Genomic DNA, 24,267 nt, shown 5'->3' with positions numbered 1-24,267 from the left:
CAGCACGTGGCAAATGCCCAACTGCACCTATACCAAGAAAAGTGGCTGTAATGATGAGAACTGGGCATAACCTTCGTGTGGTTTAAAAAGTGCTAAACGTGCCAAGAAGCAACAGCGAATTGTCTTTGGGAAACAGTATAAATGAGCGCGAGCAGCAAATTCACCATTCTGACTGTTTTCCAATTGCCTGTAGCTACACTTGTTAAATTGAGTGCTGCGTGCATCAATCAAAACAGGATGTTTTCTTTTACCTAACAATGGCCGAGCTCTTTGCCAGTGCTTAAGAATTTTCAGTGTGGATCCAACCTGTAGTTTTAAACACGTTTTCCCCTATAGAGCTCTGTATATATTGCATGTGTGCACGGACCAGCCTGTCTAACTGAGCAGTTATTTCCTGAGCCCTCTTTTAAGAGAAGGTTAACGAAAAGAAATCAGCAGCTACCTTTCTTGTTGATATTCATTGGGCCCCAGGGTGCAATTAAATGTTAACATTGTTATTGAACTTTCTTGACAGATTGAATTTCCCTGCTTGGGAAGCATGCATACGTACAGCACACACCCACCTCTCTTTGCAGGGTGAAGGCTCTCCTGACATCATGGGTGTAAGGAGGAGAGCAACCCTGGCCAGCAGAATTTGGGCAATGTTTTCTGCTATTAAAAGGGATTTCTCCAAGCTTTAGTAGGTCTTAAAATCGAACGTGCTGTTGTGTGTGTTTGTATGTATGTGTGCTACGTGTCCTTGGGGAGAAAGATCACCCAGCAAAGAGGAAGCAGCCTGAATTCCTTGTGTAGTTTGCTGTAACTGCCTGTAGTGCTCTACAGCAAACCAGTGCAGAGATACATGTGATGAAACCTTAAAGAGGGACAGGCCAGCTAAGACTAGGAAAAATGGGATGGCTGGAAGGTAGGTAGAAAAGCTGGTAAGGATGGTCAAGCTGGTAAAAGCTGTCATGTTTTCTACACGAAGTAGTTAGCCATATGGGAAAGCCTATAAAACAATGAAGTTATTACCAAAGTCCTCAGCTCAGCCCACACTGGCTGCTCACACACTGTGCTGTGGCTCAGGTGCTGAGAGCTGGGGCTGATACCAGCTGTGGGCTGAGCAGCAACTGCTCATCTCCTGCAGTGATATGGCTGACCAGTGCTTGCTAATGGAAGGTGATATGTGCAGAGGAAATCATCGCAGTCTTTTTACCAGGTGCTGATTGCTCCAGCAGAGAGCCTGGAGCTGAGCAGAAAATGCAGGCAAATCATTGCATCAACAGCTGGAAAGAGGCACGAGATGATGCAGTTGTTATTCCTACCTCTGCACAACAAGCTCACTTCTACCTGGTCAGGCTTCATGCTCTGCCGTGCCGGCGTCTGCTACCCTGGGTGCAATTGCTCTTAACGGTGTCTGGTTCTCATTGTAATGCTTGGCAAACTTAGCATGCTCCTGACATTTGCAGACAGTGGAGTGTTTTCCTGAGCTTCCCTGCAGGGTCTGTCCTGGGTCTGTGTATGGCAGGGTGCAGAGTTGTGATAATCTGCGGTCACTCGGCCAGGAGCACACACTGCTTTCTGAGCCCCCAGCCCTCTGCTGTTTGCTTGGCTGCTGGCATTCCTGCTTCTTCCAGCTTTGGGCTGCAATGTGATGCGTGACTGCGGCACAGAAAGGGGTTTTGAATTCTCATATTGGCGGGTTTTGCACTGGTTTTTACCCTTTGCTATCGTCTGTCTCGGTACAGCATTAGGAAATGATGCTGCAATTGCTGTGCCACCTGGATTCGGTTTCCTGCTGGGAGCTCAGTGCTTGTCAGAGAAGAAAGGGAACCTCGTGTCCCTGCTATGTCAGGTGCAGGAAATGAAGTACAGAAGTGATTTAGTGGTGATCACAGGGCAGGGTATGGATGGAAATAGGGATGCCCTGATTTACTGAGCTCCTCTCTACTGCTGAAGCTTGCTGCTGGATCCCACAACCCTGCAGTGAACCCTGCGAGGATTACATGGAGCTTTGTTACTAAGCTCTCTGTCTGGGCTCCACGGATCTCCTTGAGCCATCTTTCTTTGGGCCCAAACATGTACATGTGAGCAGATTCTGCTTTCAGACAAACCCCGCACGGTTCCTCTCCTGCAGTTCCCAAGCGGTTTTGGGACCAAAGCCACTTTGCAGGGAGCAAAACTTCCTTCCTCTTGGCTCCTACTAAACCTGCAGCCCCCGCTCCGGGCTGTGTTTGCCCTCTGCCTGTGATGGGAAGAGCAGGGCATCGATTGCAGCATGCAGGTGAAAATGGATTGTGACCTGCTGCCTGCCGCACTAACAGAGCTGATTAGCAGCAGTGTGTGTCTCTGCTAGGATTGATCTTGCAGGTGAGAACGTTCCGGGAGCAGATGAGGCCCTGCAGTCACCATCCACTCACCACTGGCTCACTCTGCTCGCTGCTTTGCAAGCCAGGACACCGGGGATGGTTTTTCTCCCCTTTTCCTATTCCTGGAGCCTCCCTGTCAGCCCCGTGCACCCTCACTCTGGCTGCTCACAGTGCTGGCACTTGCAGGCTGATATTGCAAAAGCTCAGCTCTGCAGAGCCGGGCTGGTGATCCCAAGAAGCTGTTTGGTCCTGAATGGGGTGACCCATCCCTGCACGGCTCTGCGGGGTCCGGCAGCATCATCCCATCATCCGCTTCATAACCGTCGCTAATTGGAAAATTAAACCATCAGAAGAAAATCTGCTTCAAGTTATTGCATGGGATTTTGTCCCCTACTGAGGAGGCACGAATCAAGGAATCAGAATGTTTAACAAAACAAACAGAGATTTCTTTGGTATTGGGGGAGATTTATAGGCAGCAGCATCCAGAGAAGCCTCCTCCCGGCTCCGTCCTTTTGCTTGAATTCCTGCTGGTCACTGTTCTTACTTTTCTCACTGTTTCCCCTGCTTTAAAAGTGGGGAAAGCACAATCAAATGATCATAATACTCATTTGGTTAATTGCCCTTTTGGTTACTGATTGAGTTCATCAAAAGACGGTGTCAGTTAGGGGGAAAAGCAGAGAGGTGGGCAGTGAGGGGTCAGGATGTGTGCTGAAATAGGCCATTACTCCAGCCCAGGGAATGGCGGTTTGTGTCCCTTCTTTATTGCTACATCACTTCTGTGCATGGTTTGTTCTGGATTTCAACCAACCAACCCAACAAACACGAAGCAAAAAGACAAAGCTTGCTGCTGGAGATCTCCATCGCTTGTTAGAATCCATTTAGCATCAATGCAAAGCTCTGCAGAAGCCCAAACCACCTATTTTAGGATCCTTTCTTTTCAGCTGAGAAAAAAAAACCCAACAACGTGCTGCTCCACAGGTCAGGAGCTGCCTGCAATTATGACCCCGAATAGATAGAAATGTTGCTTCTTGAGACAAATTCCATCTGACAGTTTTTACAGTACGTTCGTTCGGAGCAAAATGCCCTGTCCCCTGTCACCCGGATTGAAATTATTAAGGAAGACAGACATTTCACTGACAACTCTCGCCTCCGGGGGGAAAATATTCCTTCTGTTCCCCTCTGAAGGTCAGAGCTCACATAATGCAGAGCACTTAGAGCACACACACACACACACACACACACGGAATAGAAGTTTCTCTGCAGTGGGGCTGTGGATGGATGTGAGTGCAAGCAGGGCCTGCTGCGTGTGTGTTGGAGGGGGTTGGGGATGAAGAGGCTGAGGCCGGCAGGTCTGAAGTTTGAGGTTTTCCTTGTCTGGTTAATGGGTAACGCATGTAGAGCACGCTCACTCTGTAGCTGCATCCTTCTGGAAGGCTGAAGGGTCCACGTGTGCTCCATCCCAGCTCAGGTGCCTTTCTGTGCTGTGGGAAAGGCTCAGCTTGGCCCTTTCGTGCCTCCCAGCCCCACTTCTGGCTGCACACTGTCTGTCATTCACTGTGCCCTGGTGAGGGTCCTCGAGCTCACTCAATCTGGGGCTGAAAATTGGTCTTGAGCCAAAGTGGCCGGAGGTGAGAAATCAGCCTGCAGCTCATTAACCTTTCGGCAGCTCTGCTGGCAGTTTGGTCCCTGCTGGCTGTGTGCGTGGTGTTGGGATGTCTGCACCAGGTGCTGTCCCTCCTGCTTTCCCAGCTCATATAGCAAACAAATCTCCAATCAGAATCCAACCGGCATCAGCACCAAAGCTGGATGCAGAGCTCGGGAGCCTTTGCTCTGCAAAAAGAAAGGGTGGAAAAGCCAAGCCCTGATCCACGCCACCCCAGCTGTCCCATCCTCCATGCCCTTGCTGGGGGAGCACATCCCTTTATACCCCTATATACCCATGCTCCATCCATCACCTCTAGAAGCCCTGGGGGCTGTGGGGTGCCGTGAGCCCTGCCCCATTGCAGCCACTCATCCCAAAGGACACAACACCTGCCCACAAGAACCTGAAAACTTTCCTTTCTTCTTTCCCTCACTCCCTCTCTTTCCAAGTTTAATTCTGAACAGCCGGCTGCGTTCAGCCTGACTGGTTTGTTATGGCTTATAATTTGTGTTAGGATTAATTAACTAATTACCGACAAATGTCCGTTGGCAAGATTCTGCTTCTGCTTGTCAACTTGAAGTATTTAATTATTTTAATCATTTACTTTCATCTTCAGAATTTATGCTCTTCCAAGAGCGTTTCCAGGCATCTTTTAATTATTATTCTGATTCTGAGGGGTGTTGAGCTGGGGGATGGAATCGCTTCCCATTAACTATTTCAGCGAGGAAACTTTTTCCTTGGGAGCTCCCCCTTGGCTTGCAGGGCTGCAGTGGGGAGCTGGGATGGATGGAGAGGGCTGGCTGCTGACGTACAGTTTCTTCCCTGGCCAGATGCTTCCTGCTGCCATCAGACCGTGTTGGGGCTGAGCTGCACGTCCTGCCCACCCCTCTCTGGTAGAGGCTAACGAGGGCCGTGGCCTTGAGAAGATCCTTTCCTGGAACAAATGAATCCCTTGGACCAGAGCTGATGAGAGAGTGCTACTTAAAAGGTTTCTTGAGGGTACATAATTATACGGAACATAATTAGGGGGCAGAGCTGCAGTATTGTTATCACTTATCACATCACTCTAAACTTAATCCGGAGTGATCTGTGGGATCCCAGGACAGGCTTTCTGAAGCAGGAGGAGCCCATGGTTGTGCCCATTGGCTGGGCTGACCCAAAGGCAGGAGGAGATGTCCCTTTGGGTGTCAGCTGCTGGGAAAGCACGTGAGAAATGAATGGCGCAGGGCAGTGAGGGCTGCAACCCGGCCATGGGCTCTGGGTAGGGAAACATCTAAACGGGATGAGAAAGATTGCCTTAATTAACTTCAGAATCCCATTAATTAGAAGCCTCTCTGCATTACAAATTGCTCCGGTGACCAGCTCGAGCCGTGGTTGCTACAAATGGCTCAGGATGGATTGTGTGGGTTTGGGATCGTTGCGCTTTGCTGTGTGTTGGCTCTGCATTCAGGCACGGGGGGCCCAGAGCCCATTGAGCTGCTGCAGGGGGGGGATAAAGCCCTGGGGTGGCTGGAGCTGGGGGTCCTGGTGGGGAGCAGAGCCCTGTGCCATTGCAGGCGGGCAGAGGGAGCTTCAGTTTATGCCCCCGGCAGTTTTTTTACAGCTCAGCTATTCCATTTAGGGTTTCAGAGGCAGTGGAAGGAAGCTGGGATCGCTTCACTGACCAGCCGGAACATCCAGCCAGTACATTAACTGCCCTGCTGCCCTGATCTGATGTGGTTTTACAGACAATAGCTACTGGCTATTTAGGCAATGTATAAATTAGCATATTCTGCACAAACGAGGAGCATATTTAAATCAAAGGAGAGTGCCCTTTATTTGTCAATCACTCAACATTTATGTTTTCACGTTCCTCTATAAAGCCGATCTCAGCCTTCTCTGTACCTCCATCTTCACACGGGGACAGCGCCGTGGGATTGCTGAGGGTTTCCTCCCCCCCTCCCTCCTCTCCTTTAATTAAAACAGTCTCAATCTGCTCTCCTGGAATTGCACTTGGCTCACTAACTTGTGACCTTCACTCCGGGTTGGAGCCCGCCTGGTGTGTGGGGCAGAGATGAGGAGATAAAAGTCAGTGAGATGGGGATGTGGGTCGTGCAGATGTGATTGCCAGGATGCGCTGCAGCCACCGACTGCATCTGCTGCTGTGCTGAGTGGTGCTGAGCAGGGCAGCAAGCCGTGGGCTGGCTTTGGAGGTGCAGCAAGCTGGTGTGCTGGACAAAATGGTGCTCAATGGGGAACAAAAAGCACGACTGCAGTGGCGGTTTGCAATGCTGGAGCAGCCTGAGCTCCCTCAGCCCTTCAAGTGTTGTTGCTGGTAACATGAAGGACCGCTTTGGTCCAGTCACCTGCTCTCAGAGCCCCCTTTGGTGTTCACAAAGATCTTGGGGGCTCTCAGAGCTCTGCAGCTCCTGGAGATGGGAACGGCTGCTGCTGCTCAGCAAATTATCAAAGGGCTTTTTGACAGCAAGTGCTGACAGTGAGGCACCTCTCCTTGCTGGATGATCTCAGCCAAGCCGTGTCTGACAGCTCTCAGTAGGGCAGTGCTGAATGTTTTGCACTTCATCGGTTACTTTCCAGTCTGCAGAAAACACCAGTTAAAGAGGAAAATGCAAAACAAACCAAGTCCTGAAGCCTTCCTAATGGCCACGTCCCAGCTCTTGCCAGGTTCTCACAACACTGTGCTGACAGAAAGTAAAGTAGATCTAGGGTATCTGTATGATACATACAGATGTGGTTTCAGGAGCAGCATTGGGGTGGGTTGGGGGGCTCAGGTGTGGGAATTGGCTGCTCACAGCACGGCCATGAGGTGCTGGGACTCCAAACGGCACTAAGGGCAGTTCCTCATGCATGGAAGGTATTAATTACCCTCCTTGCTTTAATGGCTCTCAGGAAATGCCCTGCAGCAGAATACACTGCTGCAGCTCTGCTGAGGAAGAGGAGCACAAAGCTGTGCCCCACAGCTTAGAGCAGTCAATTCCATCCTATGGTCACCCCTGTGATCCCTGCCTGGCTTGGGGCTGGGTTCCACCTTTGGAACACACAGACCTATTCACTCAGAGCCACCCTTCTACTGCATGGAGATGGATGTGTGCACACACTGTGACTTCACGGCTCTCCCATCCATGCATAAAACAGCCCAGGGAGCCACAACTGCTTCCTCTGTTTGCCGCAGAAGATGGATCCATTCACAAATTGTTTTATTGACCCGCAGTGCTGCTGAAGGTCATTTGTTTCAATGGACACAGCAGTGCAGATTAGGGGGAACATCCGTGTGTGATGGGCACATCCGAACCCCAGGGAACATCATAGAAACCCCCTTGAAATCCCATTGAAATCTCATTGGAACCCCATTGAAACCCACTGAAGCCCCCCAGCATCCCACTGGACCTTCACACCCTTTAGGATGAGTCTTTCCTTGGCTAAAAGAGGCTCAAGATGGAAAAAACGGTGCCTGCAGGAGCAGCACATGGAGCCGGTGGAGCATTATTGGGGCTCATTGGGCGCAATGAATGATCTGAGCTCAGAGCTCCCTCAGTCCACATCCCCATCGCGGCCCTTCACACTTGATTTTTTCCACTTTACAAATGTGCCAGATTTTAAGGAAAAAAAAGAAAAGAAAGAAAGGGGGAGAGAAAGGGGGGGAAGCAACCAACCAACAAAGAGGGAAAGTAGCACATCCCTTTGTGCAGTGCTTTTTTAAAGTCCCTGTTAAGTTCCTGTACACGCTGACAGTTTTACAATTTACATGACAGCTGGCTTGCTTGGAGGAGATCTCTGTTAATTAAAATAACACAAAGGGAAAGAAGCGAAATCGTGTCAGCGGATAATTAATTCGGAGCAGGGCACCGGGCTGCACTGATCCCACTAACCAAACTCTGCAGGAATTCACAGCTTTGTAGGGCTCAGCTTTGGGGATGGTCCCTTCCCATGGGAATGGGTCCCCAGGTCCCCCAGTGTCCCCACTTGGGGTTTCAATGGGGTTTCAGTGGGGTTTCAATGTGGTTTCAATGAGATTTCAGTAGGGTCTCAATGGGTTTTCCCCATTTGGGGACACTGGGGGATGAGGGGATTTGTCCCATAGGAAAGGACCGGCTGCAATGTGTCTCCTTCCCAAGGTCCATACCCAGATCATCTTTGCTAGGGCTCTGCCTCTCCCATAGTGATGCTCTGCCATCCCACAGCCACCCCTTGCACACTGCTGTCCCATGACAGGCACAAGGTTGGTGACGAGGACAGCCCAGGGGATCCCCTCTGCATTCAGGGCTCCGTGCCCCCGCAGTCGGGATGTGCTTGGGATGCTGGCTGTGGGTTTTGCTCCATCCCGACCCAGCAGCCCCTCGCACCCACTGCCCACGTTGTGCTTAGTTAACAATTCTGCTGCTCGCTCTCGTTGCTTTGGTGTGCTGATCAGGCAGGCTCGGAGATGGGGAAAGAGAAAAACAGCACGGAGAGGGAAGGGAAAGAGCAGCCCAGGGCTCCAAAGCAGCTGAGGTGTCAAAGACAGAGATTTAATGAATGTGCCTGCGGTTCACCTGAACAGATGAGCAGCAGCTAGAAGGAGAGAAGGAAGAAAATGGAAAAAAGAAAGGATCATTTTTCAGATTGGCAGTTCCCCTCCCAGACATCTTTTAACAAGAGAGAAAAAAAAGGGACTTCGGTGCAGCTTTAAAGGGACAGAACCTCTGCTTCCCCACACCGCGGCTTTGGGGTCGGGTTGTGGTGGGTGGGACTGCAGCTCCCATGGCCCCCAACCTCATAGTGCTGAGCCCTGTGGGTGGGACAGGACCTGATTCTCACCCTGATACCTGGATGGGGAGGTACAGTTGGTACCCAATGCTCTGCAGTAGAATGAGGTTGGGAACTCCAGCCTTTCTGGAGTGACAGCCAGGTCTCCCAAGCTGCAGCTCCCTGGGTTCCTATTTTAGGACTCTATTTGAGAAGAAAGGACTTGGTTCCCCTTCCTAAAGAGGTTTCCCTTCCCATCCCCATGCCCTCCAGGCTCTCTGACTCCTCACACAGAGGGTTGCAGAGCTCCGGGATCCCACAGCCCCAGCCTGGAGCTCTGGGGATGGGACCCAATATTATCTGTGAGCAACTTTGTCCGTGGGCCTCCAATTACTCTCAGTGCTCTGAGCTCTGTCACATCGCCTTCTCATCAGGGGCAGCACCCACGGGCTCTTTCATTCACCACCCCCCTTTATTATTATATGCACGGTTGTATTTTTTTTTTTCTTTATATTTTTAATGGTTCTACATAAGAACCCAAATGCTGCAGTGGGGACCTGAGGCTCTCAGCCCATCCTGCATCACGAATCACTGCATCGCATCCCCTGCACAGCCCCATCCCTCCCCACACAGAGTCTCCCTATGGCTGCAAACCTGACCTGAACTCCAGTGCTGAGCAAGCCCCAACTCCCCCCCCCTCCAAAACCAGGTTCATTTGGTTTTATTTAATCCATCCCAACCTGTTTCCTCTAAGTGGAATCAAACAGGAGCAGAAGATAATGAATCCTATGGCTTTTATCAAGGCAACGATTCACAATTAAGGAAAAAGAAAAGAACCCACCAACCCCAAAGTTAATAAATGGCCGAACCCCGACAGATGGGGGTGTGTGTGGAATTTGCATGTTTCAGATTAACATGCACGAGCGAAGATAGAAAACGCTCTGGCCCCGGGGAAATAATTGGAGAAATCTTTGCATATTTTATTTAAAAGCATGCTGCGTTAGGCAGGGTAATAATGCAGAGCCGTGGTGATTAGGTGGGGCCTGGAGGGATCGCAGCCCAGGACCCCCCCCTCCCCATTCTCTCCTATGCAGCCCCCCCGACCCGCTGTGCTGCACCCCAAAGCCACAGTGGGGTCGGGGTGTTGGTGTGAGCACGCTGGGTTGGGTGTGCAATGCCATGCCATGCAGTGACCCTTTGCACATTGGGTGTCCCGTTGTGGGATGCTCCTCTCCCCCTGGATTCTGGGTGACCTTGGGGTGCTCCCTGCTAATTAATAGCGATGGAAGCTCCTCCAGATGGAGCGGAGGGGTCGGGGTGGGCGCTGATCCCGCTGAGGTTCGCAGCAGTGGTGTGAGGTGGGGGCACAACCTGCAGCGTGTGTGTGAGCCTGGAAGGAAAGTCCTGGCAGCTGTGCGGTGTAACGGTGATAATTGGGCAGCGGGGGGAGGCAGGGAGCAGGAACAGGGCACAGAGAGGGCAGGGGGTGTGCTGGGCTGGGAATGATGCTTCTGGGGGGCTGCTCCCTCTCAGGGCTTCTGTCTTAGAGGTCTCCTCCCTTTGGTTACTTCTTCCTTTGGGGTCTTCTCCCTTTGAGCTCCTCTTCCTTTGGGGTCTTCCCCCTTTAAGGTCTTTTCCCTTTGATCTCCTTGAGGTCAGGGATGCTGAGCTGGGGTTGACACACCGCTGCCCTCACTGATGCACGCAGGAGTGGGAAGAATTCAACCCAAAGGGGATAAAACAACCAAAAAATAGGGCAGCAACCCTTGGGAAATAAACCTTATTTTTTCCTTTAATCAGGACCCCTCCGTTCTGGCACTTGGAGCCAAAGGGAGGCCTCATTGATCAGACTTACAGAGCCCGTTTTTCCAGGAGGGGACACCAAGGTGCCACCGTCCCCATCCCGATCTGTCCCATCAGCTCCGCTCAAAGCCAAAACCCTCCTCCGCCTCCCAGCTTTGAAACCCGACCCAGCGCCCAGCTCGCTCCCTGTCTGCTCCCATTATTAATAAACTTTGAAGGGCTCCCTTCTGTCCTTAATGAGATTAGCGTTATTTTCATGCATTGCTGCAGGGCAAAGGACTGAAAAAGTGGCTGAGCTGTAAACTAAAGGGTGCTAATCTATAGAGGGTGGGTCCCCGATCCCGTCGCCGCAGGGGATGGGTGAGAGTAATCAATTAAAAGAAGGGATTAGAGGTGCCGTGGTCACCCCGTATTGAGGTCACCCCACCAACTCTCAGCAGCTCAACCCCATCGCTGAGGGAGAAATAAACCCCAAATCACAGCCTGGACCCGAAGCATCAAGAGGGGAAAAATCTGTTGTTCATACATGAAGGCCACGATTTGCTCAGCAGCTTTGTCAATGAATGTTAATTTACAGCACGATGCCGCCGTTTGGTTTATTGCAGAGCTTTTGTTTTCGGGATGAAAAAGTGCCCGACGTGGCCAAACATTTTCCTTTGGCTGCATGGGGATGGCTCTAAGCAGAGCATCCTGCACACACAGCAATGCCTTCGGGCACAGACAGATGTGCTGACACTGCGCAGAGTGCCGGGCATGGCACCGATAGCACTTGTGGTCATTCATCCCCACTGAGCTCCCACCCTTCCAGGATCCCACTTTGGGGAGAGCAGTTTGACTGGGTGTTGGCAGAGCTGCATCATGGCAGGAGGAAGACGTCCATCCATCAGGCTGCCACATGCAGCCGCATCCCATGGGCATCCCCACTACCCAAAGCCACCCCACACTGAGCAGCAGAGCCAGGGCGCCGTGCTTTGTCCCATCCCATCACCTCACACCGAGGGGTGGATGCTCAGCACCGGGGAGGGCTCACCCCAAAACCCAGCGGTGGGGCAGCCCCTGGCAGCGGCCCTAATCCTGGTGGCTGCACCGCCGTGGGCTGTGGATTAGGGAGCAGAGCCCCAAGCCCTCCTTTGTCCTCCCTATTGTGGAGCATTTTGCTCGCCTCTGCTTTAAACCTTGTAACCATTTTGCTGCCTTTTAAAATCGGGCTGAATAGGGGGTGGGATGAGGAGAAGGGTGGGGAGGGGGCTTTGAGGCCGACGGCAGCATTCAGGCTGCAGCTGCCCCTTCTCAGCGCCTTCCCAGTGACCCCCACGGATGTGGCGGCCACCAAGCAGCGCGGGGATGGGGATGGGGACAGCCCACCTGCCTGCTGGGACGGGCACTTTCATGCCTATTGGGATTAGAGATTTTAAGTGTCGTTCCAAATTGTGCGGATAAACAGTCTTGTGAAAACTTGTTATCGTGGCTAAAAGGCCCCAACCGCCGCCCTCCGTCCCCAGCCTTTTGTTCGGGCAATTTTTATTGGCGGATTGGATTTGATGAGGTTTAAGGTTTATTCTCTGGACTCTATTGAAGAGCTGATCCTTTGTCTCACGCCGTGGAGCGTGAAGAATATGAAACGTAGGCAGAAATAAATCTGCTTTTCGCACGCATCAGCTCCTGGTACAGGCAGGGACCACCACGCACAGCTGAGAGTCACCTCCCTGAGACCCCGGGGTGGGACAGGCACTGCTGTCACATCCTGAGCTGGGAAAGGGGCTGCAAAGAGCCCAAATGCAGCGGTGCTATGGGGGGGGGCTGAGTTCTGAGCTCCCATCCCTCTCCCCCTCCCACAGTCTCAGCCCCATGGCAGGTCAGTCCCGTAATCGCTTCATTTATCACCAGTCACTCGAGGAGAGATTCATCAACAGGGTAATTTCCAAGGAAAGTTTGCTCCAGGGGCTGCCTTCCATTCGTGAGCAGCTCCCCACACCTCTCACCTATTGCATGGAGCAAGCCTCAGCACAGGATGCTCCATCCCCACCTCGTCCCCACAGCCAGGGGATGCCACCAAACCCATGGGATGCAGCTCCGAGCTGCTCGGTGGTTTTGATCCAAGAAACAAAACACAACAGGGCACATGAAACCTGCCCTGATGTGAGCCGTTGTGCTGCAACACTGGAGCTCGGCGGGCTCCAGGCAATGCTGCATGGCTCAGGGGGCTGAGATCCACATCTAGAGCCAGCTCTGGATGAGTGCTCCATGGGGAGAAGCCCCCGAGAGCTGCAGGCACTGCCCAGGTCCCCTCTGGCATCACATCCATGTATCTCACCGCATCCCTACCCGGCATCTCCCCATCACACCCCGCTCACTGTGTCGCATCCCACTCTGCATCAGTGAGATCTCTCCCCAGATACCCACTGGTGTTCAGGCTCCTCCTGTTTGGGTAAGATATCGGTAATTACACGCATGCCTAATTTGAATTATTTCCAGAGCACAATCCTAACGCTGTGCACCCTGCTCAGCAACGTGGCAGGCAAATCTCCTCATCAACAGGGAGATGATGGCTGGTGGCACTTCTTGGTTGGGTGAGCAGAGCACGGCCACCAATGGCCACCTCATCAATGGGGTGGTGTTGGATGATGGCACTTCTTGGTTGGGTGACCAAGATGGCAACCAATGGTCAACGGGGAGACGGTGGTCGGTGATGTCTCTCTTTGGTTGGGTGAGCAGAGCATGGCCATCCGTGGTGCCAACAGCATATCCCTGGGGACTGGCAGGATCTCAGAGCTTTGACCCCATACAGAAGAATAGGGGATTCCTCAACCTTCTCTTGGACTCACAGTGGTCATCCCTGTTTGTGAAGCCAGGAGGATGAGGGAAGCCCATTGCTGTGCCCAAGGCCCCAACTAAGAGCCACAGAGCTGAGGAGGGCTTTCCCCACGGAGACGCAGCACTGAGGAGTGGAGGGCTGATGGAGAACAGACTGAGTGAGGTTCTCTGGCCCTCGCTGTGCGAGATGTCAGCTCGGATTATCGCAGCGGTCCCTTCTGGCCCCGCGATCGATGAGCTCAGAAGTGGGGCTGGCTGGGAAACAACAACCGCTTCATCAAACATTCCACGTTTCAAAACTTGGTTTCCTTCCAGGCCACATCCATTCAGTGCCCTCTGGGGACCCTTCCATGGAGGGTTGTGCCCCTGGGTACCACCTGCCCCGTGCTCGGTGCTCAGCTGGGCACAGGGCTTCTTCTCTTGGTGCCGCACCTCAACCTCATGCAGGACCACCCCAATGCTTTCAGCCTCCTCCCTGGCCATGCAGCCCCCCTTGGCTGTGCCCAGCGGCTCTCGCTGTCACATTGCATTGCTTGCTCCATGTGTGGACCTGCCCAAAGCCCCGCAGGCAGCGCTGGGTGCAGGAGGGGGATGTGAATGTGGGGACCCCGACCTCAGTGTGGGTCACTCAGCTCAGCCAAAGGGAGAGCTGGTATGTGGAGAGGGGGAAGCAAAATCCCAGCTGGGTTTCAAAGTCATTTCCCAACCCTCGCTGACAGCACATCCCTCTGCATCATCCCCGACACGTTTTGGGGTGTTTCGGTGCTTTTGGGGCAACTTGAGCCCCTCATCCAACCCCAGACCCTCCCTCCCATCTCCCCCAGCTCTGAATTCCCCCTCCATTACTTCTCCTCCCCCCTCCCCCTGCCTCCTCAGCTGCCTGCTGAATGAAGGATGGCTTTTTAAGCCTTTTTTACCCCCAAGGCCCTCAGCTCTGGCTCGCTGCTATCGCTGGGATAAATGCAGCTTTTCGGCCCAGAGCAGCACCGCGTCCCCCCCGCGCCGGGTTATCAATCCCTGCTCAGCATCACCAGCACCGGGCTGGGTCCTCTCCACTGGGAGCCCTCTTCTTCCCCTCTGGCCACGAGAAAGACCATCGTGCCTTAATTCCAAGCAGTATCACCACCGAACAGACTCAGCCCCGATGCTGACGGCTTCTCTTAATTCGTCTTTGTGTTCTGAAGTTGGGGTTGGGTTGGTTTTGGTTTTTTTTTTTCCTGTGTTTTTTGTCATGAATTTTTAACAAGTTTCCAGCTCTTTCCACCGGGCTGAGGTGGGTTGGGATTGTGTGGGGTTTGGGTTGGGATTGTGTGGGGTTTGGGTTGGGATTGTGTGGGGTTTGTGTGGGGTTCGCTGAGCGCAGCCCCAATGTGTGAGGTGTGAAAATGAGGATCTATTGAGTTTAAAGAGCCACGTCCACCATGGGAGCTGTGTTGGGTGGTGGGGCTGGGGAATGAAATGAAGTGAGCAGAGCTCTGGGTGGACTCAATGAATGCGTTCACCTCTTGTTGTCCACGAGGAGGCTGCCTTGCCCAAAGCGTGGGGAAATGGAGGCGGGATGGGGTGAAGGAGTGATGGGACACTAAGGGGGAATGCAGACACAGTCCATGAGCTCAGGGTGACCACTTTGGTTTGGAGATGAGCACAGACAGCTGGGAACACTCCTCCCTTGGACCAACCCCATCCTGGGAGCAGCATGGGAGCAGAGCAGCCCTTGGCATGGGCACACAGCCCTGGGGATGCCCCCCCTCCCCACTAAAGGAACCCCATGAGCATCACACAGGGCCAGGGGGGTTTGGGGCTGTCCGTGCAGAACCCTCATTTCTAAGCCCTCAATCAAATGCTCACAGACAGACATTGTGCGTGGCAGCGGGGTTATATCCCCTCCGAGGGATGAAGTGCACAACGGAGGCTGCTGGGACTCAGAGCTGTGGTTTCAGGGCTCTGGATATTTCAGCTCTGATGCTTAAAACCACGAAGGTGTTCCCTGCAGCAAGACAGGCACTACATCACAGAGGGAACGGCGCTATGAAATAATGATGTACAACTGGCCTTGAGGCACTCTTTGCAGCTTGATTGGCCTCAATGGCAGAAGAATAACGGTGAGTTTATTGCTTCTCTCCCAGTGATCTTTACTCCCAGCTGTTTTCCCAGTGAGGGCCGGGTTCTGTTCCCCATCTGAGCCACCAGTGGTGGAACGTGGGCACCTCCTCATGCCCTCCCTGCACCCTGCCTGGACAGCAAGCACAGCTCCCAGCACAACCCCAGCACTCAGCAGTGCCCGAAAGTGGCTTTCTGTCTGCTCAAAGCTCTGCAGGAATAGGGCAAGGAAAGGGGCGAACAAAGTGAGCAAGAGGGGCAGGAGAAGTGCTTTCGTGCAGAAGCCATCGGTGACCCCCCACCTCCCAGCACACTTTGCAGAGGGGAGAGGTTGGGTTGGTGCAGTTGGTTTCTATTCCCCCCTTTTCTTTCGAGGAGCCGTGCTGCAAATAGCCTGATTTATAAGATTTCTCTATCATTAAAATGTAAATGAAAACAGACACGAAAACAATCTGAATTTCCAGCCGAGTTGCTCTTGCTTAATATTCTACCCTGAAGGGGGATGTGCGGAAGCAACAACATTTCAAAGGGAATCATTAAAGAAGGCAGCTCAGGCTGCGTCCCCATCAGATATGGGCCGAGATGGGAGCCTGTCCTGTCAGCCTGCACCCCTGCAGAGGGGCACGGAGGGCAGGGTTGGCCCCATCTGCTTTGCTGCAGTGCTGCATTGGACGTGTTGTGCAGCGTGCGGCACATGGGAGCCGCAGCCATCGTGTGAAGCCAGCAGCAGCAGCAGCACGACTTCCCCGTTCTCAACACACTGTGGGGGTTTGGAGGATGCTTGGAGGGGTTTTGCAGCATCCTGCTGGTCAGGAGATGCAGGCAGGAGAAAAACCCCGATCCTTCCCAAAGCTGCATGTGGAGCTCTCAGCATCACCACCGCTTTGTTCTGAAGGGTTCCAATGAGGAGGTGAAATGCCTTCCTCCAGACCTCCCCATGCACCCAATGTTTCTATAACGCTGCTGTTTTAATGTAAAGGAAGACAAAGATGGCCAAAGCTCACGGAGCTGTGGTCCCATGGGATGCAGAGCTGGCTCCCCACTGACGCCAGCAGGTTTCTGTGCCTTTGTTTTCCTTCCCCAGATGTCCCAAATCTCAGGGCTGGGGATGGGCAGCTCGGGATGGGGATTGTTCCAAGAGCAGCGCCGGGGGCACCGCGCTGGGAGAAGCCTCTCCGGCAGCAGAGCGCATCCACCGCTTTGATCCGTGCCCACAGTTATTCTTTCATTTCTTGAGCAAATAATCAGGATTTTCCCAATATTTACCTTGGATGTAAAGATTTGTGTCAAGCATCCGACCAAGACAAACAGAGGCGCTGGGTGGGGGAAGGGGCTCTGGCAGCATCGGGGCTGCATCTACCCGGCACCCTGCAGCCACATCAACGCACCCCTGGGCACAGCGAGGGGCTGCCTCTGCTGCTTGTGCTGCTGCTCTATGGCTGGGATGATGGAAGGGCCTCCACCCACCCCGCAGTGCCCTTCTCTGCTGCTCTCCAACCCCGCTGCCTTGGAAGGGGCTCTGCTCGAGTTCCCACAGCTCTGCAGGAAGGGGGAGAAAGGTGAAGGAAGGTTCAAAGGGCTTTTTCTCATCTCTGCTTGATCTCTGTGAGGCCTGAGGCACAGTCACCCCGGGGTCAGCGCTCAGGTGCTCCTATCTCCATCCCATCAGCACGGAGCTGGGCGATGGGGGCTGCAGCCCACCATGGGTGCAGGAGGGCAGAGGGAATAAGGGGATAAATAACCCAGCGATGCTCTGCTGCTCTCAGGGCAGCACCTCCCGGCTCCATCACTGCCCATGGCAGGAAGGGAACAGCTGTGTGGGCTCACACAGGGACAAGGCACAGCCCACTGCCCACCGCTCCATCACTGCAGCAGCTTCAATGATCACAGCAGCACTGGAGAAAGCACAGCACACAAACACAGCGTCTCCTTTTTAATCTCTATGTAAGAAGGGCCGTCCTTCATACTTCCCATGCAACCCCCGCTGGTTAAAACAGGCATGAGGAAAGAAAACCAAAACAGCCTCTTTGCTTTAAGACAACATAATAAAGCAATGAGCACAGCTTGGCGAGCAGCTCTGCGGCCATGCATGGTGCTAACACAGCTCCCCCAGCATGCAGATGTGCATCTATATGACCTGGAAATGAATCGAAATCAGCTCTTCCCTAAGACTGAACTGTGAAATAAACACGCTGGGTTTGGGGCCTGGTGACCTTTAGGAGTATTTCTGAGCATTTCTGAGGTCACTTTTCGGAGTGATTCTCTCTCTGTGCACTTAATGCATGAATGCAGCTCCTATCTGCTGCTGTGTCTGATGGGCTGTGCCACAACCCAGGGCACCGTGCCCCAATGCACAGCAGTGCAGCAATGGGAGCTGCGTGTCGCTGCAGGGCGATGGTTGCACACATCAGGTGTGAAAGGAGGAGGAGGAGGAAGGCATTAAAGCTCTGTGGTTAATGGGCTCTGCAGGGTGAGCACCGTGATGCCCAGCGTGGGGCTGGGGCTGACACAGACCCCGTGCACCAACATCACCATCACAGCCAGGGCTCAGCCCCGATGGGGGTGAAGAGCTGCGGGGAAGCAGAATGGGACCCCGAGCATGGAATGCTGACAGGAAGGAGCACGGCTCAGGGGCTGGGGGCAGCAGCGGGGCACGGGGCTCCGTGCTGCATGCAGCGGATCAGCTCCTTGCGGTTGTCCAGGATGGTGTCGAAGCTCTCCTGCAGGCGGTCCTGCTGCTCCAGCACCTTCTGCTGCAGGCCGTGGATCCAGCGCAGCAGGGCCAGGCGGCGGTACATCACCAGCTGCACGTGGTGCTTCTCCTTCTCCCGCTCCTTGAAACGCTCCTTCTCCTGCAGCTGCTGCACCGCCTCGGCCAGCGCCGGGAATAGGGGCTCCGGGGGGAGCTCGGACACCTCGGGGGGGTCCCCGGGGGGGTCCCAGGCGCTGCCGCAGGCGCTGTCGGGGCTGTCAATGCTGAGCGAGCTGCTGGCATAGCCGATATCCTCCGCCGGGGATCCACCCACCTCCCCCTCCCCGACCTCCGCCCCCTCGGGGGGGCTGCGCTCGCCCTGCTGGGGGTCACACGCTGCGCTCGAAGCGACGTCCCCCATCCCGCCCTGAGCCATCTGTCTCTGCGCTAACAGCAGCAGATTATCGGAGGGATTTGCGGTGTTTTCGCCCCCCCCTCCAGCCCGGCTCCAGTTCTGGTTGTTGTCGCACTCATCGTCCCCTGCGAAGTTGCAGTTGGAGTCGGGGCTGCGTTGTAAGGACCCCGAAAAGGCGGTGCTCAAAGCGGGGCCCCCCGGGAATGGGGCGTCGGGGGGGCAGAGGGCGAACATCTCGGCGGTGCTGCCTGCAAGGGAGACGTGGGGATGAGCGCACAGTGCGGCACCGCATCAAAGGGGGGACCCGGGTTTGCAGGGATAAGGGAGTTTGGGGTGCTGAGATTTGGGTATCCCCGGGGTGGGCGCATGGATCAGCCTCCTCCATCACATGGAGGCAGAAGGGCTCTCCTTGCCCCAGGGGCTCTTTCCTGCTGTCTGCTGGTGCCCGAAGCGGTGCCCAGCGGCCCCGGGAGCGGATGGGACGGAGAGGAGAGGGAGAACAGCGTGCTTCTCTATGGAGCATCAGCACGGAGAGCGCTCCCAGCGCTCACAAGAATCACGTGAAGGATCCCCGTGATCGCGGTGTGAGCGCAGGGATCGGCACAGCGGTGGGTCGGGGGGTCCCACGGGGCAACGCCGCTGCAATCAAGGAACACCCGGAGCTGCGAAGGGCCCACGGAGACCCCCGAGCTCAACTCCCGGCCCTACGCGGCACCTCCCGACCCCGCCTCCGGGAGCGCTCCCCGAGCCCCCGCAGCTCCGTAGCGATGCGGGGTGACCCCCATCCCACCGCCCCCGCTCCGCACCGCATCGCGCACCAACACACGGGGACGGGCAGCGCGGGGCCGACCCGCAGCCGGGCGCTCCCGAAGGCCGCGTGTTCCGCTGCCCATCCCCAGGATGTGCGGGGCCGGGTTGGGGATGCGCGCACGGATCGGGGATGCGGGAACCGGCGCTGAGCTCCCCCCTTCGTATCCCCCCCGGGATGGAGCCGCCCCGCCCCGCAAAGCCGCCCGCACTCACCGGGGCCGCTCGCAGCTCCGCCGCCGGTGGGAGCGGAAGCGTTTCCACGCGGGGAGGTGCCACGGAGCCGAACTTCCGAGCGAAGCTGCGATCCCCGCCGCCGTGGGCAGAGGGAGGGAGGCGGCTGCAGGGAGGGACCCGCCAGGGCGGCGGTGCGCGGCGGGCAGCCTCAGCATCACCCGGGGAGGGGATGGGGATGGGGTGGTTGGGGTGGTTGGGGTTGGGGTGGTTGGGGTTGGGGCTGCGGGGTGCTCGGGATGGGGGTCGCGGTGGTCCGTGGGATCCCAACGGGGGGGTTCACGGTCCCCCCTGCCGGGAGCCGTCTGTCTGCGGCATCAAACGGGAGTCACGGGGGGGTCACATGGAGCCCCGCGGGCGGTCCGTGGATAATGAGGCTCTGTGGGGTTGGGGTGCTGCGGGCAGACGTTCTGCCGAGGTATTGAGAAGGCTGGGAGTGGGGGAATAACACTGCTATGGGTTAAATGCAATCTGCTGACTCCTAGAAGGCCGACAGATCAGCGCTGCTCTGGCCCCAAAGAAAACCCATAAGGGTTTCCACCAGCCCCAGATCATCTGCATCTGATTGAGAGCAGAGCAGATTTGCTGTTTGCAATGAAAACAACACACACGCAGCGAGCAACCAACCTTCTCTTTTGCCTGGATGTCCACCCTGGCTGCACAGAGCCTCACTGTGTGCTGCAGCCAACCCCATGGCCTGGGCAGCAAAACTGCTGGGAGTGGTGCTGAGCAGTGATGGGGGGCAGCAGTGGGACCCCACTGTGCCACAGGACCCCTGTGCCATGGCCATGGTGTCAGCTGGAGCTCCTGGCACAGGGACCTGGGGAGGAGGGGGCAGGAGAGAAGGGAGGGCTCGGGACTGGGGGAGCTTAGTGGTGGATTTCAGAGCCATCTTCCCCTCCTCTTCCCCCCACACTGTTCCAGAATTGAATTAAAAGCTCTCCCTTCAGGAAATTAAAAGCTACTTTAAAAGTGCAAGTGCAGGATCTGACGGGACGGGGCTATGGGGAGGGATGTCCTGGGTGAGATGAAGGCCATGCATTGCACCGTGCAGGGGGAGAAGGGCACGGGGTGAACCCCAGAGTGGCTCCAAAAGTCCCTAAATCAGATTTCACCCAACTCCTGGCTCCGTGCATTTGCCCCATGCAGGACCAGGCTGCCACCTGCAGTGCATGCTCGCTGCCTGTGTGTCTGTGCACTGCACGGCCATGTGTGCACTGCATGCTCCTGGGCCAGGAGAGCAGCAGGCAGTGCTGCACGGGGAGGCTGCGAGCAGGGGGAGGTGTGGGCTGGAATCTGCAGCACCAGGAGGCAATGAAAGGTGGTTTGGGGGAGATCTCTGTATTCAATTCCCATCTCCTGTGGCCACGGCCGTGAGAGGACACGCTGTGCCACAGGGCTGGGGTGGGGATGGCTGGGGACACCCAGAGCCCTTATGGGGTCACCACCCACTGCAGGGACCCCCATGTGGATGGAGATGGCCCTGGGGAAGCCGTCCTGAAAGAGTTAAAAGCCAAATGTTGCTACAACAACAACAACAACAAAAAGTACAAGAAGGAAGGGAAAAAAAAAAGGGCCCTGAACCACATGCGACCCAACCTCCCCAGCGGCTCATCTGAGTTTAATAACAGAGGGGGGAAATCTCCCTCAGAGCTCTCCGAGAAATTAAAGTCAACAGAGTGCTGACCTCCGCCCTGCACTGCACGAATGGCACCGGGGGGTGCGGGGGGTCCCCGTGCTCTCCTCCATCTCTGCTTTCATAGTGCACACAGGTTGGGTTTGTGGGGAGGAGAGCAGAGCGGGGTTCTGAAGCTGCTCTGTTTGTTCCTTGGCTACAATAGGGGAACTTGGGCCCTGATTCCACCCTTCCCATCAGAGCAGGAGCCCAAAGGCACCGTTTCCTCTTGGCCTGTGAATCACTAATAAGTTCCAGACAGAAAGCTCCGATGAGGAAATTGTTTGGGAAATTGAAGGGAAGTGGGAGGGACGGGAGCTCACTGCGGCTCCAGGGCTGCGCTGCTGCTGCTGCTGTCACCTCCCTGTGCTACGGTCCCCAAAGGGCAGCACCCAGCGATGGCTGCAGCCCCAACCCAGGAGCTGTTACCCCACGACCCCTAGAGATGCATTCATGCACCTCCAGCACGGCCTGCACCAAAGCAATGCTGGCTGCACAGCAGCTCTGGGTCAGTCTGTGCTGATTTAGGGGCAGCAATCACTGCCCTCCTTTTCCCCTTTGATCCCCATCCACCCCCCAACTGTTCCCCCTTGACCCCTTCCCGAAATAGGAAGGTTCCACATTTGGGTCTCATCATGCAAAAACAAAAAAACAACCCAAAAAAACTTCAGGATTTGGAACTTTTGCTCTTGGAAACAAATCTGATGCATTCCAGAAATGCTTCCGTTTATCCCTTTGTCACAACATTCAATAAAGGCTTTGGGTCCGGCCGCCCTGTTTTGATTAATAACTGTAACCAATTCTAAGCTGCACCAGGTCGTGTCTGTGGGAATTAAAGGTCTGATCGCACACCATCATCGGAGCTTTCTGCTTTGCAAACCGAACTGGCTGAGAGCTCTGAGCAAACCCCAATCCGGCGGCACTTTGTGGGCTCCTCTCAGCTCTCCCTTCACCTGTAAGTGCTCAGTTCACATCCCTTCCTCTCCCTCTCCTTTTCCACATTGATGGCAAGAAGGAAGCCAGACCTGCACCAGCATCCCCTATAGGGCTGTATCCTGAGGCAGGACCCGGAGCTGCTGGTGGGTCTGTTCCCATTGTGGGTCACAGCAAAGTGGATCTCCTGGCTGGGAGTGCTCCATGTGGGCGAAACCCCCTCTGCTAGCAGAGGTTCTCGTCCTCCTCCTCCAGGAACCAACAATATCCTCTCGTTGAGACACTAATTAGAACAATCTGTGCCGGCTGGGGGAGGAAGGGAGCCCAGCTCAGGAGCCTTTGATAAACCCAAACAGGAGCCAAAGAGGAAACAAAACCCCCAAACCATCGGGGGTCACTCAGGTCAGAAAAGCCCTTTCAGACCCCCAGGTCCAACCCCAGCCCACCCCACCATGCCCACATTCCCCCCACCTCATATTGCTCCCTGCCATTGAACCCCACGGGGCTGACCGTGGTTCCTTTGCTCCCATGGTGAATATTCACACCTGCACGGGGTGAATGAGAGCGTTCCCCGGTGGGGATATGGGTTGGAGCACCATCTAATTGATTACGTGGCGATGGCTCCTGGTGGAAAGGGAAGCCCCTCTTTGCTCTGGGTGAATTAATGGAGCTTGTGCCGCTGGTCGCTGTGCTCAATTAATCTCGTTAAAGTGATACCGCTTCACTCGGCGTTTGGCACAAAGAGGTACCAGGGGGGGATAAAGGGGGTTGGGGTCCATCTGACAGTGATGAGTTAACGGTGGGATGATGGGGGGCTCAGCCAGGACAGCCCCGTGGGTTCTGTGCTCCAGCTTTTGGGTTGTCCCCAACCCAGACAAAGCAGAGCAGCCCCCCCCCCCCCAGCAGCTGCAATGGGGACGTAATCCCACAAAGTCCCACTGCGGGGGGACCTGGGGTTGGAAAAGGGGGGGTCAGATCGCAGCCCGCTGCCCCGTTTATCCCCCGCTATTGACCGCCTAAACAGTTCTTTGGTGATTACAATGTAAATATAGCTTTTCATGGAGTAAAGGCCTTTTATGGGATCCCCACACACTTAACCACTTAACCCCGGTGACAAAAAGAGCAGTGAATGAGCTGTTTGGAGGCTGCTCGTGCAGAAAAGCGGGCACTGAATAGGATTTGGGGATCTCTGTGTATCAATTGCTATGCTCCGGGGGCCATCAATGGGGCTTTTGGCGTTCGAGCATGTGCCAAGGGGGCTGCGTGGAGAGGGATGGAGGGTCCAAGAGAAGAGAGAGGGGGGAGGAAAAGAAAAAAGGAAGGAAAAAAAGCAGCTGCTTCTCTTTAATAAAACAATGATTTATTCATAGCGACTCGGGGAAGGGGAGGGGGGACGTGGGGGAGTGCCAAAGCAGCGCCTGCTCTGTGCCTGCACAGTGAATGGGGGTGTAGGGACCCCGAGCATCCCTTGTGCCCCCCAGCACTGCAAGATGTGCCCTCTGAGCATCCTGCAGCTGGGCAGCGTCCCACAGCGCTGGGCTGGGTGTGAAGGAAGGAAGGGCAAACTGCTTTTCTAAGCTGGTATTTAATTGCGAAGGGTCGGGGGGTGTTCAAAGCCCCCCTTAAGGCTTAATGTAAAAGAGGAATGTGGAAATACCATCTATTAATATCTTGAGCACCTCAGCCATTAATTGCACTTTCTAAGCAGGAACCTGCCTCAACTGACCCGAGGGGCTGGAAATTAGGGACACAGCAAAGCTCCAGACATCAGGGAACCTTCCTTGGGGGCCTCTCCCCATTAAGTACCACCTGGAATAGCCCACAGGGCTCCCAGCACCACTGCAGGTTTGGGGCATTGCCCTATGAGGGCATCTGGGGCTGCTCCTCCATCACTGCCTGCATGAAGAGCATCAGCTATTGGTAACCAGTGGGACACCACGGGGGGAGCAGCACAGAGGGGGCTGCTAAGAACAGCCTTGAGGAGCAGGGGAGAAATGTGAGCTTAAAAAGGAAGTTAACCTCTTGTAAAAGGTTTGCTTCTCTGCCACGCAAAGCAACCCCACACGGGCTCTACTTTCA

At 54.9% G+C, this 24,267-nt stretch overlaps 1 protein-coding gene across 1 annotated transcript; it reads right to left on the bottom strand.

The window, feature by feature from the left end:
• Positions 1-17,352: 17,352 nt before the first annotated feature.
• C22H1orf216 (chromosome 22 C1orf216 homolog) lies at positions 17,353-19,711 on the bottom strand. The gene is made up of 2 exons (XM_072355728.1): positions 19,563-19,711; positions 17,353-18,787 (listed from the first exon to the last, which is right to left on the bottom strand). Exon 2 carries the CDS (start codon positions 18,771-18,773, stop codon positions 18,060-18,062), a length of 714 nt encoding a protein of 237 aa, XP_072211829.1. The 5' UTR covers positions 18,774-18,787; positions 19,563-19,711; the 3' UTR covers positions 17,353-18,059.
• Between the last annotated feature and the right edge of the window lie 4,556 nt (positions 19,712-24,267).

This window comes from Excalfactoria chinensis, chromosome 22, assembly GCF_039878825.1.
Source record: "Excalfactoria chinensis isolate bCotChi1 chromosome 22, bCotChi1.hap2, whole genome shotgun sequence".
Lineage (NCBI taxonomy): Eukaryota > Metazoa > Chordata > Aves > Galliformes > Phasianidae > Excalfactoria > Excalfactoria chinensis.
The sequence above is the reverse complement of the archived record's forward strand: the minus strand, read 5'-3'. Positions and strand labels throughout refer to the sequence as shown.